Source organism: Falco biarmicus, chromosome 2 (genome assembly GCF_023638135.1).
Source record: "Falco biarmicus isolate bFalBia1 chromosome 2, bFalBia1.pri, whole genome shotgun sequence".
Classification (NCBI taxonomy): Eukaryota; Metazoa; Chordata; class Aves; order Falconiformes; family Falconidae; genus Falco; species Falco biarmicus.
Genome location: NC_079289.1, coordinates 63,453,001 through 63,474,690, shown reverse-complemented (window position 1 = coordinate 63,474,690; position 21,690 = coordinate 63,453,001). Strand labels below are relative to the sequence as shown.

General features: G+C 42.6%; 1 protein-coding gene across 1 annotated transcript in view; it reads right to left on the bottom strand.

The window, feature by feature from the left end:
* The window catches only part of COL4A2 (collagen type IV alpha 2 chain), a 149,553-nt gene that overhangs the window by 89,507 nt on the left and 38,356 nt on the right, over positions 1-21,690 (bottom strand). The window contains exon 4 of the mRNA XM_056327320.1: positions 16,668-16,748. Within this exon, the coding sequence (XP_056183295.1) occupies positions 16,668-16,748 (81 nt within the window). The remainder of the gene's footprint in view (positions 1-16,667; positions 16,749-21,690) is intronic.

Genomic DNA, 21,690 nt, shown 5'->3' with positions numbered 1-21,690 from the left:
TGCTGACCGTGGCAATGCTGAGGCCAGTGGCAGGAGGAGGGCTGTGCCTCCAACAGCCATGGTGTGGCAAGTGTTAGGTCCTGTCCTGGAGAACCACAACTGTGTTTCCTTTTCCCCCTCCCCTTTCTGCCCAGAGAAAATCCTGACACTTCCCACCCTGGATAAGCTGTGCCAGGCAGTATGAGGGGACCAAGGGAAAAAGAGAAGGGGAGGGATACAAGGGCTGCTGCTGCCCCAGCACCCTCGCTACCTGCTCAGGGCGGGAGGAAGCATGGGGGCCTGGTGGCCTCCAGCTCCTCGTTCTGCACAAGGACGCATTCATGATCCTGGGTCTACAGGTCTACGTGGTCTGCTTACCCTTCCTCTGCATTTTTGCCTGCAGGCACAGGAATAGCTCATTTTTTAAGGCCAAAGGTCTGCTGTTAGCAGCAGCTACATTTTATGATGACATTTTTCAGATGGCTTTACAATTCACCAAGTGGTTTTCTTAGACATGCTTCCTCTCCTCAGGCTGCTCTGCTGTTTTCCTGGGGGGCATATTGGTTTGTTCCCATTTCCTTTGATGATAAAACGCCCCTTGTGAAAGCTTTCTGGTCCTTCCCCCCTTCTGTGTTCTGCTGAGCTCTGGATCTCTCCGTTGACTTCTCTAATTTTATTGCTGTTATTTAATTTCATAAACTGCCTTATTCCATTTTACATTTGTATTTCATAGCACATCTGTAGCATTTGAGAGTTCACTGCATGGATGTTTCAAACCACACCATAGGATCTTGGCAGTTACACATGACTTCAGAGATTTTATACACATATATCTGACGTACAGAGGAAGTAATTAAACCATATGGATGTCTCCCATACAGTAGGAAGCACAGCACAAATCTTCTCACTTGATTTATTATAACCTTATGTCATTTAGCAAAACCAACTCTGCAACTGTTTGAAAGAAAGAAGCCAGCTGAGAAGGAGGGAGGGGACCTGCATGGGGAGCTGTGGTTCAGGCAATTTGGAGCAGCTTTACATGCCTGCGGCCATACAGTGCAGTCAAGACCTTGCTGGCAGCACCAGGTATGAGCTAGCAGAGTGCAAACTCTGCAGTTTAGTTTGTGAGGCTTCCTAATGAGAAAAACAAATGGATCTGTCCTCAGCCTGCACATTTACCTCTGCCTCTGCTCTGATGGCAGGGGCTAAGGAGGAGGGGCCGCAGGGGACAGCATCAGAAGCTGCCCCTTGCTACACAAGGGGAGCCCACTGCCCCCATTCTGCAGCCTTGCTCTGGGCAGAGCTTGAAGAAGGAAGAGGCTGGACTCATGCAATTTAGCTGTCCTGTCTGCAGGGCATGCTGATGGTAGGGGAATGGCCCCTACAGTCTCTGCCACGGTGCAAAGTCCCTAGCAAATATAAATAAAGTAAAATAAAAGCTGGGGGAAAGGGTGCAAGATGGTGATACACTGCACATCTGTGCCAAGCACATGGAGGACGATGCTCTGTAATGGAGAGTTAGTCTCATGGTGGTAAGTATGACAGTAGCAGTACAGTTATATCTGAAATGAGGAGTTTCCTGTGGAAAGTATATTCTATCCATAAACCCACATGCCAGTGCTTGCCCTCACTAAATACCAGAATTATGAAAATAAAAATAAATAAATAAATAAAAAAAAATATATAAGTCTAACATCCATAGCGCAGTGTGGTGTCTTTGGGCTCTTTGCTGCTGGAGTCCCTGCCCACTGGAAAGAAGCTGTCACTGTGCCCTTCTGCATGCTGCTACCTCTGTCACTAGCATGGAAGTGCTAGTAATGCCCTTGGCCCTGTATGAAGAGCCACACGCAAACAGCTCCTGCACCAAGGAGCTTACATCCTAACATAGCCAAGCACAGCCTGCTGTGCAGACCACGACATCCCACGTTGCTGGGGGATGAGTTTGTCTCACAGAATTGGTTTCTCTCATTTCTCTTCCAGGCTACCAAGAAGGGAAGCATCTTACAGGAAGCCCTTAACACAAAAAAGGGTGGTGAAATGGCAAAGGAAGAGATGTTGTGTGCTTGGGAGCAGGTAACAGAAAGGTCATAAAAGAAATAGAGAAGAAGGAGAGGATCTAGAAACTGAGAAAGAGCCAAAAACCAAGAGGTGATTTACGGGGGGGGAGAAAGAGTATTTGGATCAGAAGAGAATAATGCATACATATCCATGTCCTTATCAGACTGGACAGAAAGACTGTATTGACTGCTGTACCCTGAATGGAGTGAAGCACTAGGCGTACTGGGGAGGACACTGAGCACAATAACTTTCTTTTTTGCTCTTACACCAATACTATGCTTTGCCAGAAACCTTGGAGCCAAATGCATCTGCTTTTAAAAAAGTTATAAGGCTTGATAATATCTCTTTAACCAGTAAGGAGAACACAGATATTTCACAGACATTTGCAAAATTAGTTTTGCTAACTAATAAAATAAGCAATTTCATTGAACTACTATGACCCATATTAGAAAAGAAACATAGAAAATCCCAAGGAGCTTTTCTTCACTGGGCATCTGCGATAATACTAGACAGAAAGGAATCTGACAGAATAATATAATCTTTTAATAGAAAAATAATTTTAGCCTGTGGGAGAAAAAACGCTGCACAGATGTTTTGTTTGGGCTTGCAGATTATTCATTGTCTAGAACCATTCGCCATGCGTAAAACACAGACTTCTAACCTTCAAGATCTTTCTGCATGGTCCCAAAGTAAATATCTAATTATAAGATAGTTTAATGCTTGTCATCCTTTTCCAGATCAATGTAATGGAAGCGCTTACATGTACTTCCACAGTCCTGTTCATTACACAAAGACACTGAAAAGTATTTGGAAACGTTATGTACAAACTGAGGTAAAGAAGGAGCATTTATTCTCTTAAGCGTCAATAAGAAAATGCTGACAGTGGGCTTGGTCTGCCTCAGCAGATACTGTTCATGAGGACAGTCTGCCCGTTCCCACATTCCTGGTCTCTCCAGGTCAGACTCAAAGGATTCCACTAATAGTTTGGTACTTACGGAAGCAGACAAAAAGAAAATGGGTCAATGTTACTTGCTCCCATGTGAGAAAAATACAGAAAATAGAAACAAGCACCATTTGAGAAACTTGTCAAGCCTTGGACAAGTCATGAGAAACTTTTACACTCTCTAGAGTGTAATTTAAGTGTTAAAAGATGGCCTGGATTATCCCCCTTGGGCTCCTTGTGCGAGCTACAAAGTTACAAAGCAAGGCCATCATCCACCCACTGCATGTTCTTTAAACTCCTGGTCACAGTAAGCGAAATTGCAAAACTTGGCCAAAAGCAGAAAAATATCTTTGCACAGTAAAGTCTGAAAGTCTAACCAAATGGACAGTATATCTGTCCTAAAACAATCCTGACAGTGCACTTCATTTCGATAATTAAGTGTAATTCATATGTGAAAACCAAATAAAAATATCAATGATACTTGAGAACGTACTGTGCTGTACAGACACTATTGACCGGAATGAGTGGGAAGACTACACATCAGCAGACAGTCATGAAATGGCTTAACTGCAGGTACTTATTTTCTAAATAAGGTAAAATATACTTTCAGTATTTCATAGGAAGACAGGAAGGAAAAAAAAAGTGTTGTTTAATTTTAAGTATTTTAAAATAGTTGTGAATCATATCCAAAGTGTTCACATCCCAGCATCAGCTATTGTGACCAAAGTTAACTTTGCACTACTCATCAACAGGTTTCCTTTCTATTATTTCTTCATTACAGTTAAGATTTTAGTCTTATCTTCTGCAATAAAATGGTTCTTGATTCCTTACTGTGATCTCTCATGCTTTTTTCCTCAATGTCTCATTCCAATTTGTGATACACAGATGGCCAAATACACTCTTAAAAATGCTGCCATCAAAATAAATTCCTCAAGTACCTTCTCAATTTATTAGCAAACTGCCATAATTTTTTTTTATTATTATTTGAGCATAACAAGCCCATAAATCAATGGAATATATAGGTAATGCAAAAGGTATCAGATGGTGTCATTTCAAACACAAGAGCTGAACTTGCATTATGACTAGTTTATCAGGCACATTTACTTCAGTCATAATTTTGTTCAAACTACACCCTTGGTATTAATTTTGATTGACTACACTAATTCTTGAGCTTTTTCCAACACTGTTGAATTGTTATCTTGTCAGTCCAGCTGAAATTGCAAAGGTTTTTGATACAGGCTTGTAGAAGTATCTGCAAAGATCTAACCTAGGTCAACGGGCTTTAGAAAGTATGTGCAATATCTGTATCAATGCTGCATACCTGTACTTATTTTGCTGGAGATAATGTATGTCAATCTAGTTTTAAAAGGTGAAGTTGAAAATGAAAGTAAAAAAGTGGATGTGTCCTTTTGACTATCTTTCAGTCAAGTATCATTCTTTTTGTCCTGTATGGTTGATATGAAAATGTTTTGGAAGAATTTTGCTTTCAGGGCTGGAGCAAAAGACAGAGTCCAATTTGTTAGCTTGGGATGGGCTTAACAATACTGTAGTCCTTTAGATTGCAAATATATACAATTTTTAAAGGTTACCTATGGAATAAAAAAATGTTTCATATGTGGCTGAAGCAGAAATGCTCTGCAAAATAACGAAGCGATAAAAAGGAGGCGGAAAATATTTTTTGGTCAATGTGCATATTTTGTTTGAAAGAAAGACTCGATTTGAGTTTAGTTTAACTTTTAAACATTCTTTACAATATTCTGAATAATTACACATGAAAACGTGATTTTGGCATGAAAATTTAATTGCATTCCTGCATGTATTGAAGCAAAACACCCTGCTTTTTCTTATACATTTTGCATTTTTTATTTGAAACAGATTCTTAGGAAAACCTTTCACTGACTCTTCCCAAATCTCAGATTCTGTGTAGAATGCATATATGGAAAGAAGATTCACTGCTTCTTGGTCATGGGAAAGTTATCTAACCTCCATCCACCAGTTCAAAAAGATCTCTGATGTTGATTAAACATGTATAAACAGAAGTAAAAAAAGGAAACTTGCATATTTCACTCAAAAAATTGTCAGGACAAATGTGCTTAAGAACAGCAATTAGCAACCAACATGAGTATCCCGCTACATAGTTGATTGACAGTCAGTGTAGCCCAGGTTAAGTAATTTTCACTAAATAAAACACTAGGTCATAAACTAGGTATTAAGTTTCGGACTGACTCAAGTTCAAGTTCTATCAAGCAAACCTGTACCCCACCTGCCTTCGGTAGTTAACCCTAAAGATATGGGCCTATTTACTGCTACCAGTTCATGCAATTAAGCCTTAAGCCCAAGATATAGAGCTATGGAACAATATAAAGACTTTAGGGGTTTATGTATGCTGGCAAGACCTTGTACAGCAGTGTTTTGAAAGTATAGACATAAACAACAGGACGCATTTGAAACTGTACCCTCCAATACGTGTGTAAAAGCAAACTGTACTCTTGTATCTGAAAGCAGAATTTAGCTTCACACTATTAAACACTTCTTTATGGTAAAACTCTTCCTGTCTTTTGCCATCACCAGTAAGCTGCTCCCCACTATTACCTTGGCTAGAGAAAAAAAGAAAATTAAATCTCAATGTACCATACCAGACTTGATTACAATATTGAAATAACGGAAGAGTGCCTTTTCCTGTCCATGCATAATGCTTATTAGTACTATAGGTATTTTGCTTTTAAATCTGCCACCATTACAAATACCTCCCCTCTGAGGGCAGCTCCTCTTCCTGGAAGTTTCCAGAAATTTAACCTTGGCCTAGGAAGCAATGTGAAATTTTGAAGCGTCTTTTTTTGGTACTTCATAGCCATTCCAGGGCAGAACTGACAATATTTCAGAAGATACATGATCAAGCTCCCCAAAAGTAGAGAGAAAACAGGACATTTTTCAAATCATTTCTGTCTTGGGAAGGTAAGAACAAAAAGAGAAGGACAAGGAAGGGCAGGCCACCACAAGGCATGTAAGCTTTGTAAATTTTTGCCTTGCGTGAACAGTGGGGTTTCCCCTGGTAGTGGGTTCATGTTTGGGTGTTTGCTGAATGGCTTCCTGGGGATGTCTGATGGCTGTGTGAACTAGCAAGGTGGTTCCTTGACCCTTAAAATGGAAGAGCTTGCATCAGCCTGTACACAGAGGTCAGCTTGCCTTCACCTTTCACCTCACAACTTCTAGATACATTTCAGTGAGGAGAGATCTTCCTTGTTGCTACCTAGCTTAGTGGGTAGAGCAGGGAAAGGGAAAAGTAATCCCCCTCACCTCTCAAAAGAGAAGTTATACTAACACAAACTTTCAAGAGCTAACAAATTGTAAGCTCAGGATGCAGCAGAATCTAAGCAACAGAGCAGAGACCACTCAGTTTGTTGCAAAGAGAGAGTACAAGGCATGTTATTGCTGATCCAAGAGGCAGGTTTTGTATGTGCAGCCCCTGATCCTAGCTGAAGTCCTGGATTTGTTGTCTAGAGGCAAGAGTGTCTGAGCTGGAGAGAAACAGGTCTGCAGGCAAGGCCTGCCAGGGTGTAGTGAAGCAGTCCCATCTCTGCTGTGGCTGCCCTCATATGGCCACCATCAAAAAAACCTCCCGATGTTGATTAAGCTAGTATTTAGAGGATGTCAGTCTGAGGGAAGGTGGATAATCAGCTTGGAATAAGGGATCAAATCTCTGACAAACTCTAGCCTCCAATGTCTGCTTGGTGTGAGGATGTTCCTGGAGCAGAGTGAATCTTCCAGGAGAGGAACCAGGTGATGGCAGTGGGAGGTTTGAGTACTTGACACAGATAGCTGGATTTGAGACAGCTGAGAGGACTGAAAGGCCCACCGAGTACAAAGGTAGCAGAGCCCATGAGATGTCTGGATAGGTATTTAGACTGGTAGAAGGCAGGAACCAGTGGTCACAATCCATGTTATACCACTAATGAGGGAGAGTAGGGATGTCCTACGGTATTAACTCAAGGCTGCTGTGTGGGAGACTAGAAGTCCTTGCAAACTTTTTGCAACAAGAGAAACCTGCCCAGGAGGAATGGGCTGGACTTCAGTCAAAAGGCTGTTATTACTGAAAATTAAAAAGTTCACAGAGAAATAGTTAAACTAGAAACAGGGGCAAGACTGACAACCATGGTGGAGCACCTGGTTCAGACTGAATGAATTTGTGAGGGACACATGGCTAATAATGTTCAAATCATCCCTGAAAAGGCAAGGGAGGAAACAAATGGCATAAATGCAATAAATAGTGAAGGTAAATTTACAGTGCCACTTGTCTGGAACTTGCAACAGAGAATGGGCAAGATTTCTAAGTGCGTCTACACCAATTCTAGAGATCGAAAGAAGAGGATTACAGAATTATACTGCTTGGCAACAAATGACAACTCTGATATAACAGGCATCTCCTGCTGGTGAAAGGAGGATAATCAGCAGCATACAGGGGTGCTAGGCTGTCTACTTTACAGGAGTGACAGAGAATGAGATACAGCCAGGGCAGTGGCACAGCATGTGAAGGCTAAAACAAAGTGTAACAGGAAAAAATACTGAGGGTAGAGGGCAGCATTAGGGAGTCCTTGTGGGTGAAAATAACAGAAAGGTAGGACTTGATTTGTATTTAGGACTCCCCTGTTAAAGACACTGATCATGAAATAGTGAAAAATTAGAGCAGCTGCAAAACTAGGTCATGTAGCAATTTGGGTGATTTCCAACTACCAATGTACTGTCAGGCACATCATTTCATCCAGATGAGATAAGGAGATAAAATTTTTGGACACAACTGACTGCTTCTTAGCACAGTGAGCCCTGGAACCCATAAGAAAGGATGCTGCTCCGGATTAAGTCTCAAGTACTGCACGGGACCTGCTTCAAGAGGCACTAGTGGGAGAACCACTCTGTAAGAGCTTCACAGTGCAACTGAACTTAATGCTGTAGTGGGATGGAGTAAGCCAAACAAATACATCACACAGATACCCAATTTCAAGATGGGGAGATACACAAAAATAGCAGAAGCCTAAAAAAAACAGTCACAAAGGCAAGAAGCCTAATGCAACCTAGAGGCTTTTAAAAAACACTGTATTAAAAGTCCTGGTAAACTGCATCACGTATCAAAAAGAAAGTAAAACAGTTCAATAAAAATTCTGCATAGCTCATAAAAAAAGCAAGGAGGCTATTGTAGGGAAAAAGGTTAGCCTTTAAAAAATTACTGAAATGAACAGGAAAGCCCTAAAAAAACCAGATCAAGAATAAATGGCAACTAGGATGACTCAAAAAGAATGCCAATATTTTGCAGAAGATCATCAAGCCAACAGTAAAAAATATTTTTTAAAAAAAGCAAGAAGCCATCAAGGGAAATAGCAGTACCATATGATGCCAAAGGCTTATAAGAGGCACTGGGGGATGGTAAGGCCATAGCAGAGAAACTTAGTGCATAGGTCTTTACTGCTGAAGGTGTTTGAGAAGGTCCCAAATCCAAGTTATTCTTCGATCCAGATTATGCTCAGGTAAATATAAAAGAAGTAGTAGATAAAACAGGTAAAGCAGGCATTATTAAGTGAACAGGAATGGGTGACATTGACCTGTGACTTCTGAAGGAACTCAAGTGTGAAACCGCAGAGCTGCTGGCCAAGGTGTGCAGCCCGTCATTACAAAGTGCCACTGCACCACCGTACTGGTGCCAACCAGGCTCCCATGTGGAAAAGAGGCTCCAGAGGAGACCCTGTGAACTGTGGGCCAGTTTATCTGACTTTCCTGCTTGGTCAGGCAGTAGTCTAAAGAATACAATAACTGTGCACAAGGACAAGCATGGTAAAGCAGGCCCCAGTGAACGCAATATATTTGGATTTTCAAAATGTTTTTTACTTAAAACAGGTCAGACGGTGATCTTACATCACTTGAGTAGCGAACTCCTTGATGTCAGTGGAGGTTGTGAAGACACAGAGTTACAGCAGCTTCAAAAAAGGATTAGACAAATTCAGGGAGAAACCCAGATACTGAAGGAACACATATATAGGGTGAGCTTGGGTACAAGGGAAATGGACTGCAGAAAGTTGTCAAACCTCTGTGCTCCCCATAAATAGCATCTCCTACTGCCACTGTTGGGGACAGAGTAGTGGGCTAGATGAATTAATGAAAAATTAGAATTCTCTAATTTGAGAAGATGCTTCTTATGTTCTTATTTTGCAAAACCAGAGTAAAATATCAGATTTCATCAGATATTTATTTAATGTTGTAAGAACATGCAGGGGCATGACGAAGAAGACTAACGTTCATTTGAAATTAAATCTGCTGAGGGATGTCACTGACAAGAAAGGCTTCTTCAAGTACATCAGTAGGAAAAGGATGACTAGGTAAAATGTGGGCCCACTGCTGAATGAGGTAGGTGTCCTAGGGATGAAGGATACAGAGAAGATGGAGTTACCGAATGCCTTCTTTGCTTCAGTCTTTACTGCTAAGGCCAGCTCTCAGGAATCCCAGACCTAGCTAGAGGCAAGAGAGAAAGTCTGGAGAAAGAAAGGATCCTCCCTTGGTCGAGGAGGATCGGGTTAGAGATCATTTAGGCAAACCTGACACCCACAAATCCATAGGCCCCAATGGGATGCACACTGAGTGCTGAGGGAGCTGACAGATGTTATTATTAACCACTCTCCATCATCTTTGAAAGGTTATGGAGGACAGGAGAGGTGCCTGAGATCTGGAGGATCTTGAAGACTGTGACTCCAGTCTTCAAGAAGGGCAAGAAGGAGGACCCAGGAAACTACAGGCTGGTCAGCCTCACCTCCATCTCTGCAAAGGTGATGGAACAGCTCATCCTGGATAACATCTCTAAGCTTGTGGAGGAAAAGGTTATCAGGAGTAGTCAACATAGATTCACCAAGGGGAAATCATGCCTGACCAACCTGATAGCCTTCTACGATGGAAGACTGGCTGGGTAGATGAGGGGAGAGCAGTGGATATTGTCTGCCTTGACTTCAGCAAGGATTTTGACACTGTCTCCCATAACACCCTCATAGGTAAGCTCAGGAAGTGTGGGTTAGATGGGTGAAGTGGATTGAGAACTGGCTGAATGGCAGAGCTTAGGGGGTTGTGATCAATGTCACAGAGTCCAGTTGGAGGCCTGTAGCTAGGGGTGTTCCCCAGGGGTCAGCACTGGGTCCAGCCCTGTTGAACTTATTTATCAGTGACCTGGATGAAGGGTGAGAGTGCGCCCTCAGGAAGTTTGCTGACGATACAAAACTGCGAGGAGGGGGGGATGCACCAGCAGGCTGTGCTGCCATTCCGCAAGACCTGGACTGCCTGGAGAGGTGGGAGGACAGGAACCTAATGAGGTTCAACAAAGGTGAGTGTAGGGTCCTGCACCTGGAGAGGAACAACCCCATGCACCAGCACAGGCTAGCAGTTGACCTGCTGGAAGGCAGCTCTGCGGAGAAGGACCTGGGAGTTCTGGTGGGCAGCAAGTTGCCTATGAGCCAGCAGTGTGCCCTGGTGGCCAATAAGGCCAAGGGGATCCTGGGGTGCATTAGGAGAAGCATGGCCAGAAGGTTGAGGGAGGCGATCCTCCCCCTCTATTCTTCCCTGGTGAGGCCACATCTGGAGTGCTGTGTCCAGTTCTGGGCTCCCCAGCTCAAGAGAGACAGGGAACTACTGGAGAGGGTCCTGCACAGGGCTACAGAGATGATGAGGGAACTGGAGCATCTCCCTTATGAGGAAAGGCTGAGGGAGCTGGGCATGTTTAGCCTGGAGAAGAGAAGAACGAGAGGGGATCTTATCAATGCGTACAAGTATCTTAAAAGCACGTGTCAAGAGGATAGAGCCAGGCTCTTGTCAGTGGTGCCAATGACAGGACAAGGGGTAATGGGCACAAACTGCAACACAATAAGTTTCATCTGAATATGAGAAAGACCTTCTTTACCTTGAGGGTGACAGAGCCCCGGAACAAGCTGCCCAGAGGGGCTGTGCAGCCTCCTTCTCTGGAGACATTCAAAACCTGCCTGGATGCAACTCTGTGCAGCCTACTCTAGGAGAACCTGCTTTAGCAGGGGCTCGGACGAGATGATCTCCAGAGGTCCCTTCCAACCCCAACCATTCTGTGTTTTTATGATGTATCAACTTACACTAACAAAGAGCTACAAAGGAAGTACTGCCATTACACCAGCTTAGAAGCCAGTTAATTGTGATCTTCAAGAATTGCACTAGTAGCTGATAAAATGATTTTACTGGATTTAAACATTTCCCTAAGATATAAGAATGGAATTGACCTTAGAATATTTAAGTGTTGTATTTAGTTGCGTTTTTTTTAATTACGAAGAAAACATCTTCTAGATCTACCCCATGTATTAAGATATAAGCTTCTATGGAAAATGCTTGTAAGTAAAGATCAGACACTATATTTCACAATTGTACAGCACCCAAAAGCAGATGGAGGCGATTATTTAGTGAACTGGTAATAGCTTACCCTTGGTGACTGCATTATGAAAAGCAATATAACAGATACCTGTAAAAATGTTATAGTGAACCCTCATGTCAGTCTTGGTTAAAAAGGAATGTTTAGGCATTCCCAAAAAGTGGCCTTTATGGGGGGACATGAAGTTGTCTTTTCATTTCAGTTTCCATTATTCCAGCCCCTTGCAAAAACAATAGCTAAATGGCTCGAGCACTGTTAGATGCTTGACTCAGACAGAAAGTACAAAGTGAGATTTCAGTAGAGTGCATTTTCTCACTCTATAGAAAGACCAAAAAGATTTCTGTTCACTTCCACCTTCTACAAAGCCTTCTAGGTTGATTATGAACTTCAATAGGTCAAACAGTTGGCCATTGTACTGAAAGGAGATATTGTTTCCTATATAAATGCATGAACGTTTAACAAATTTTAAAGGTGCATATATTGTACTTTGCACAATATATGGTTTGCAAAGAACTCTCAGTCTCAAAATTTTAGGAGTTGCAGTAAAAAAACTAGAGGAAAAAGAGAGAAACCAAAGGTTTTAATTTGGATTTTTCCTTTAGTCCAGGGTTTCCATTTCACTCAAAACAAAATTTCAATACTGTATCAGTGCCTCCTTTCCCTCTTATCCAGGTAGCTGGGTACTCTTCACAGTATTTTCTCTACATGTAGCTTAGGGAGAGGATAAGTCTGCCGTCTAAGGAGAACAACTTAGGAGAAGTTGTCTTAGAGGAAAATGATAGATCAGTCTGTCTCATCTTAAGGACAACAAGAGTCTGCTGTCTTTCCTCTCTCTTTTCACCCTCCACTGAGGCTTATACTGTGGTTTCTTTTCATGTGGGTTTGGACACTCCTGCAGGAGCTTCGATGCTTGCTAGAAGTTGGTTGAGCTTTTTGCCAGCTGTGAGAAGGGGAGATGAGTCTCCAGGCTTGGTTCCTGGAGCCACAGCTCCACTACCTTGCAAGGTACAGTTAGATCAGGGGTTCTCAAACTAGAGGGCTGGATACGCACCCCCCCGCCCCACCCCCCCCCCCCCCCCAGGGTCCTCAATCCAGCCCCCAGTATTTACAGACACCCCCCCGCCAGGGGTTGGGGGGAAACCAAGCAGCCGCAGATGACTGCCTGCCACTTCATCCGCGCGCCGGCACCCTGGTTAAAAAGTTTGAGGACCCCTGAGTTAGACTGGGTATTTGTGTCCAGCTGTTCTGGTTTCAGCTGGGATAGGGTTAATTTTCTTCTTAGTGGCTGGTGCAGTGCTGCTTTGGGATTTGGTGTAAGAACAATGTTGACAGGACACTGATGTTTGTAGTTGCTGGTGGGTAGTGTTTGTACTAAGTCAAGTACTTTTCCATTCCTCAGGCCCTGCTAGCGAGAGGGCTGGAGGGGCACAGGACATTGGGAGGGGACACAGCCAGGACAGCTGCCCAGAGCTAGCCAAAGGGATACTCCATACCATATGGTTTCATGCTGAGTATACAACTTGGGGAAGAAGGAGGAAGGTGGGGACATTCAGCTTTATGGCATTTGTCTTCCCAAGTAGCTGTTACATGTGACAGAGCCCGGCTTTCCTGGGGATGGCTGAACACCTGCCTGCCGGTGGGAAGTGGTGAATGGATTCCTTGTTTTGCTTTGCTTGTGTGCGCAGCTTTTGCTTTACCTATAAAATTGTTCTTATCTCAACCCTTGAGTTTTACATTCCTTTCTGATTCTTCCCTCCATCCCTCTGGGCGTTGGGGGATTGAGCAAGCAGCTGTGTGGTGCTTGGTTGCCAGCCGAGGTTAAACCACAACAGTCCAGCTAACAGTAAATACACACCTAGGTTAAAGTAAAATAACTAGGCTGCAGTGAAAAAGAATAAATATTAGAGTGTCATTAGACACTAGAAAAAAACTCAGCTTATGGAAGAAGTTCCCTCTACTCTTTCTCCTCCAAAGGTGTGAACTCAAACGCAAGACAGGAGGTGGGAACTTTAGGGGCATCATGTACGGTCCAAGAAAAACATTCCTTTACAGAAACTTCTCCAAGCCACAGCTAGGCATTTGCTGTGAATTGCAAACATGGCTATCAGCAATGTCCTATGATTCCCTGAACATTTCAATTCAACCTGTTTTCCTCCTGGGAACGAGGCAGAAAGTGCCTTTTGCAGATGTTGCCACAGCTCCAGGAGCAGCTCTGATGACAGGCAGGAGGTTGCAGGTTAGCCACTACCTTTGCTTTGCTGCAGCAGCTCCCTCACCACTACAGCAAGCAGATGAAGCTTCTGCTGTTTCATTTTCCCGCACCCAATGGATTTTGCTGAGTTCTGTCTGAGCCCAAGGAAAGTTGCAGGGCCAAGCCCAGCCAAAAAAGAGTGGAGGAAAAAGTAAAACCACATACCTCTTCCCAGTAGGCCTGCCAGGCACATGCAGTAATTTCTGCTAGGTGGCCTTTTGAACCTAGAAACTGCCCTTACGAAACACAATTCAACTTTCCTGTGCCTTCGTGCCTAACCTTACCAGTCCTGAACCAAAAGCAGTGTATATAGAAGCACAGGGCTTCCAGCTGTCCTGCACCTGGAGACCTGGCACAAATCACCAAAGCCTGGCTGAGTCCTCACACATCGAGCCAGCACCTCTCTGCCTCTAGGACAGAGCCCCCAGAAGATATCAGTGGGTGTATTTGTAAAAAAACCCACACTTACTTAAAAACAAAAACCACTGGATTAAGACAAAAAATAAAGAGAAGCATCTTTATTTAAATGCTGTACCTTAAGACTGTAAGTGAAGCAATGACAGAAAAGGAATAGAAACACATATAAATAAAAAATAGCCATTTCCTCAGACCTTCCCTACTTTCATAGTTTGCAATTGTATTTACTACTCCTATGACTTTACTTCATTCAACAGCTTCTGATATTCATTCAGTAGCAGCAAACCAAAGCAAGTGGTTTTGTTTGCCTGGTTTGGAGAGACCTGTCATGAACAGAAGGTGAATTTCCAGAGGATGGTGGGGCTAGCAGCTGGCTGCAGACCCTCGCCATGCTGCTCTCACCAGAGTTCCAGATGCCCTCCAAGTGACAGCTCTGTTGCACTCGAGATGGAGAGTCACTGCAGAAGCTGGCTCTGACAGACTGCTTCAGGCACTCTTACAAGTGCAAACACGCAATATGTCTATTGTGCATGTAATGAGTCACCTCGAACAGAAAATGTGTGTCGTGCCAGATTATACAGAGGTTTTGTGAAAATAAATATTCCCATTGAGGATTAGCATGAGACCAGAAGCTATGCCAAATTTGACTAGTCTCTAAACGCCTATCTTGTTCCTTAAACCAGATGTTTAACAGAGATTGTGACATCTGAAGAGACCAACAGACACAAACTAGATGCAGTGTGTGCTGACTCAGAATAAGATGTATCATTTCAGAGAGTTAACGTACAGTTTTTGAAGTGTTATATATGTTTAATATATATTACATTGAACATATATATAAAATATATGTTTAAATCACTTTCCCCAATACTTCTTCACATCGTGCACAATTAGCCACAAGTAGCAAAATATAATTTATGCTTTGTAACATCCTCCTTTTCTCTTTTTTAGTGTCTATTTAAAGGGAGGCTAGTGTGATTAGTTACTGGGGTTGCTTACTTCCCTGAGATAAACGAAAGAGTCAGAGTGGCAAGCAAGTGCATAAAATCTGCCCTTATCTCCTAATCCTACATACTAAGCAACTCACAGGGAATTTCTCATCAGTGGCACCTAACTGGCTCTCTACTCTGGTAATGTAACATTTTCAGCTTTTCTAACCTACGCAGTTACTTTTGTTTAGCTACCTCTTCTGTTTTGCAGCCTTGGCATCTTGAAGTTAAAAGTTATTTAGTAAGGAACATGAAAAATATTTCAGTCACAAAATCTGGTAGTTTTGCAACAGATATTTTCATGAACTCTAGTGAACAAGTACCTCCATGGTTCATTTTTACAACCAAAAGAAATGACACTGAGAAAAGAAATAGTAATGTCATACTGGAAGCCATTTCATAGAGCATCAGGTTTTGAGTTTGCCCTTGGAGGGAAGTGGCAGGAGGCAGTCACCAAACTTCATGTGCTGGATAATGAGGGTACGGCAGTAACAGCTGGAGGGAGCTCCACCCGAAGCTGTGTCCTAGGGGAGGGCTTGTTCCTCCTCAGCTTCATCAGTTTGCCACTAGGTTATTGTAATGGACAGCAGACTGTGAGCAGATAATGGTCAGGGGATGGGAGTACAACCATTATGGTTCTCATAGCGTGGTAACTCCAGGATCATCTGACTTCCATGGAGATGTTGGGACTTCTGCTGTAAACAAGAGTGTTCCTCGCCTCCCACCTACGCTGTGGTTTTCCTACCACCTTTTCCTCCACTCAGACATGGAGTCAAGCTTGAGGAATGCAATGGGAATGGGAACTGATGGCCTGCCACATGGAAGGAAGGCAGAGAATGAAAAAATCTTACAAGGTTTCTGGCAGCAGAACAAGCATATGACCTGCCACCACATCTCTTCCCTGACCTACTCTTAGAGATGGGTGGATGAAAAAAGCTGAGTCATTGTCTCAGCTGCAGAAGACCAAGCTGTACAGAAGGAGCCTGCCAGCCAGGGCTCCAAGTCATATAAGATAGGAATTGCCCTACTTCTCTCAGCATTTTGGCAGCAGGTGGCTAATTCCCTCCACCCTATCTCCCCTCCTCTGCCCTCTGTCCTCACTATTCCCCAAAACAAAGAACAGACTACCAGCAACACCCTAACGTTGGAAGTCCTAAGCAGCTCCCAGCAAGGATTTCAGGTTTTGCAGGCCTGGTTCCCTTTTGCTTTAATAGAAATCACATGTATGGGGTATATTTTCATCAGATACCATTTCATTAGAAAGACTTCAAGAACATTACTGAGTGATTTTGTCCATATTCGTTTAGCACTGTTACACAATCCAATAACACTCTAGCACGTAGCATCCCTAAAATTCTGATCCAATCAGCTCATCCTGGATGTCAGGTCCCTTGGTCCTAAATTTAGAGAGAAGAACCTGCTATATTTCATAACCAAGTATTTCTTCAAATCTACAAGGTCTTGAGAAAGCAAAATGAAATGAGAATAACTTTTTCCTGAAAAAGAGTAATTGTTTGCATACTCTTAGCAATTTGATGCAAGTCCATCTATAGCAAAGGGTATTGAACTAGTACCATCAAGAACATTTTACAGGAAAAAAATGTTACATACACGGCTTCCTTTTTCAGGGAAACACTGACATCCTCCACTGCAGTCTCTGCCTCCACATGGTCCTGTGTAAGTCTTTCCACCCTGCAAACCAGAACACACATAAAACAAAAGTTAAAACGAATCAGCTACAATACCCGGCACAGCACCATAAGGTTTGATTAGCAGACTCACTGGGAACTTGCCCAAGCAAAGACCAGGATCAGATCTATGACTTCCAGTTAAAACCTCTTCTAATCAGTGCTTAGAAGCAACCATGAGTGGCTTTCCAGTTCTTCGAGATCAGCATCAAGAAATATAATGTTACTCTATTAATTTCCCTCCACATTTTCAAAACATTGCAGCTCCATGCTGAGCAGTATCTCACACATCTTTTTGACACATGCAACAGATATCGTATCACAGAGGCACAGCTGCTTGGATTCTTCAGGGACATGGACTAAGTCCTAGGTCACAATGTACCACATCCTTCTCTGCATGCTCTAAATCGTTGCTATATTTTAAAATATTTATGAGTGGACACAAAGGAAGACATAGGTATCATGTTCAAAATTATAAGCCAGTCTCCTGCCCTCTCCTCTTCAATGGCTGCCTGTTCTGGAGGCAACTAAAACTTGCTAGCGACCAACCGCTGTGACCTAGAAGGCAGACCTAAAGTAGATGGCTGCAGTTACATCTCTCCTGCCTGTCCAGAACCACCTTGGCCCGGGCCACAAACATATGGATCGCAAAATATGCACCACTCCATGCAAATCCATCCTTGGACAGACTTCCAACAGGCAGGCCAGCTCAGATTACACCTAGGATACACCGCCTGCACGAAATGCAGCAGCCACAGTCACTCTTGTTCAGAAACCTGAACAGCAGAGATGTTGTGCATGCAGTGGTATGACTTATAACTGTAACTTAATAATTAGGAATACTGTGAAGACCAGCCTGTGGCCCACCTAAACCCAGAATTTTGAACCCTTGAAAGTGCCCCACCAGCCTAGTAAGTAATCTGGGAAAGGACAAAGGGACCTCTCGCCGCTATTTCTGACTCTGGTTTGCCCCACAGAGGCTATTTAATAGAGCCAGGAGAAAAAGAGAGGACTGAAGTCTAGTGGCTACAGGAAGGACATCTTGGACCCACAGCCGCTCCATTCAGGGCGGCTGCTAATTTTCACATGAACCACTCTTTAGATAAATCCTCAAGGAACCCCAGGTATAGTGTACAGAGTCAGGCTCCATGTCACTTGCTCCCCTCCTGGCTGGAAGAACCCTGCTGCAGCAGGCACAAATGGTCCCTTCACCCTTCCTGCCTCCCTGACAGCTTGAGCACATCATCTCTTGGAAGAGAGGCAACAGGGGTATAAACAAGCCCCCAGAAACAAGATGGGTGCTCTGAGCTGCTATGCTGTTGCTTAAATAGACGGTGATGCTGCTAGCCTTGACTCAAGGAGCTAAAAGACCAAGAGGGACCACCACTGCCATGCTTAGCATTTTTCATGTAACTACAAGCAACCCCCTACTCAGTCCCTGGGGTTGTTGGGTCACATACTTCTGCTGTTACTCTACAGAGAACCTGAAAACACAGTTCTCGGCTTTGGATTCCTCCCCGGGAGCCAGATGAATAAAGTTATGGAGCAGGTACCAGGCATTGCCTAACCCTTCCTTTGGCCGTATTTGTACAAGAGGCTCTCAATCTTATGACAAGCAGTAATAACAATTTCCCAAAATAAGTTCGTACAGTTGTCATGAGCGGGTTTGTGCCTATATCTTAACTATTTTTATGTATTAAATACTTTTGATTCACCTTTATATTTAATTCTTACATTTAATGAAATAAGTAGGATTTTCATACTGATAAAAGTCCACAGAACTGAAACCATGCCCCAAGCTGTTTAAAGGTTAGGTGCTTGGTTCAAGAAATTATCTTGAAGCATTCTACTTCATGTTATGAACTTTACTTTATGTTTAGGCTATTGTTTAGAGGAAATAATAAACCAAGACAGTTTTATAAACGCCAGCAGCTTGCTCAGGCTGGTCTATTTTTTGGTTTAATATTTGGATGGCTACAAATTCACTATCTCCATGGTTTTTTTTTCTTATTAACCTATTTGCAGACAGAACGTGCATCTCTTTCTCAGTATCCTTCATCCTTCATTTCACAGCACTTCCCCCTCAACTCCCTTTCAGAAATTAGGAGACAGTTCTATTTGTTTCTATGGACACCATGCAGATGTACAACCTGTGCGAACATACTCCTCTGCAGGATGCAGTTCTTCATTAAGGAGCAGTGTGCCAAGTAGTGCTGCCATTAATAAGAATCAGTTCTTAACTTTTATTAGAGAGTTGTTTTGGTTGGAGCTGTAAATAACAGTATAGCCCAACCTAACAGTAACAGACTGACTGATACAGTAATTTTATCATGTGAGTTTTCAATTATGCCTACTGAGAAAACAACAAGGAGAACAGTAAGTTTCTTTCTTTCTTAATTAGCAGAGTGACTAAATTTGGTAAACTGTTGCTAAGGAGAAAACAAAGTATGAATCAGACCTATGGCAAGATATTTGTGCACTTGTACAAAAAAAAAAAAAAAAAAAAAAAAAAAAAAAGGAGGCTGCTAATGCTTATTTCAACTGGAAGAAGTTCAAGGTCTATTGTTTGTGTACTATCCACCATCCAGAATTTTAATTTGCATGCTAAACAATACCAGCAGCTAATGTGGGGACACAATTGTTTTCTTCCACAATTTTAGGAAGCTTTTTTTTTTAAGTTTTCTCATTTTATGTCCTTTTATGCACATAGATTCTTCAGATAATGAAGAGAAAAATCTGGAAGATTCTCCAAAGGTAGGAAACATAATGGGAAAACATTTGAGACCCGCATTAATATATGTCTCCTGTATTATACTTGGGCTTGCCTTACTGCCTAACTTCCAGTTCTTCACTTTTTGACTGCTAGTGGAATGACTCTGGGAGCTTCTAGTCACATGTAGCATTTTCTACTTTATTATCTATGAGTGTTTATAATTTCTTGAAGGCAGATCATTGCACTGTCATTTAATCTGACATTAATGGGAAATTACAGTATAAAACATTATGGTTTAAAAGTCTGTTAATATTAAAAAATAAGTTTGTCAAGAATCTTTGTAAAACTTTGTCAAAAGCATTTATACACATGGACATACAATTGAGATGAAGGGAAATCAAATGGACCTGTATCAGTCAATAATTAGAATGCAAAAAGCCCAGTTCAAAATTTAGTGATGGACAATGTAGTTTTAAAGTACGACCACTATTTATGACCTGAGGAAAACAGGTTTCTGGGAACATAATACCAATGGTGACAACCCAATGTAGTTGTTTTGTTCTGAGACAGATGTCTGGACTTTTTGGTCAGTGGGGAGAACAGTCAGTCCTAGGATACAATTTACCCCATCCTGAGACTGGCATCTAAACTGGCTGACTGCATCTCTCCCAGAAAGCACCTGCTGCTTTCTCTTAACCATAAAGGTGGGTGGAGGTGACTAGCTTACAAGCAGACGTTGGCCCCCCTGTAGGAGCCCAACGACAGGGAGATGAATCTCCTGATTTGCTCAACATGTAGTTAAACGGAGAAAAGTGCATTTGCAGCAGAATGGTATTCTAGGATTTGTACTACCAAGCTGGAGGACTGGCAATAGCCCCCAATTCTGAAGTGGTCTGCTGAGAAAACCTTCAATTTCAGCTCTTGCTCATGTTTTGGATGATTCCAAATTCCACTAATCTCTAAACACTCCAGAGTCCAGGCAGAGTCTAGATGGGGTTTATATAATCTTTCTGCAATATAGGCACAATATTTGGCTGCTGTTGTAGACCCTCCAGAGAATCTCATCAGATCTATTTCAGACATCTGAGTTAAATCTGATCCTAGAAGGGTGAGGGGATTAGAAAGGTAGCCTAGGGTAATCGGTTGAGATGTCCAGCTTCAGGTCCTATGCTAAGTGTCCAAATCTCATCCTCAAAGCTAGCTATGGACTCTGATGGGAACACTGATTGTGACAAAAACTATTTAAGAGCAGACATATGGTGCAAACACAAAACAGGTTATACCACTGCACTGGTATGCAAGCTCTCAGTGCATAAGGTGAGGTGTTGCTTAATTAGTATTCACTTGGGGAGTCAAGACTAAAGTACAATAATTCTCTCCAAAAATACCTAATATAAATGAAATGTAACCAAAGGGTCAGAAGGCAGCTTTTGGAGGCAAGGCTGTCTCATTTAGTCAGCTGTAATGGTAATAGCATATTGAGCCAAAATTGCCTAGGTAATAGTGTCAGAAACACTAACTTTTGATTATAAAAAAATTGGGACTGATGAGGAAAAAGTAACTAGGAGTAGGTTGTTTACTTGGGAGGAGTATAAGCAGAGAAAAGGAGGTGCAAGGGCAGTAAAAGGGTGGAAAAGAAAAAAGGAAAAAAAAGAGGGCATCCAATTAGATGAACAACAAAGATGGTGAGGATATGCTAAGAGCAAGAGCAGAAACACCTGCAAGGCAGTGGTGATACTGACCTATGGGCACAAGCCCACTGGGACCCCCCCTGAGAAAGCCTGCAGGCTTCTCTACCAGGCATGTCCCTGGAAAGACTTGCTGAAGGAGCGTGGAGTAAGAAGGGATAAACTTGTAAGGAAGGTATTCTCCTGAATACCAATCACAGGAACAAAGGCAATAGAATTGCAACTCATAGCCCTTTTGTGCAATTTATAAGATTTCTTTATAGTAATTTTGTATGAATACTACTACTAACAATAAGCAATAGAATTGTTGCAGTGATGTAGTTGTGAATTAATACTACTAAAACCACTGGTGTGCTACTTTGGCAATTAAAGTATTATTGGGTTCTTAGAGGTGTGTTCTTTAACCAGCAAACATTGTATGTCTGATATCTCCAGTCTAGAGGGGGATTTGTGGAGTAAGACCCCTGTACAAAGCTTCCACTGCATCCTGGAGGCACCACAGCATCCTGTCCATCTCCTCCTGTGGGCAGGAGGGCAGTTTTGCT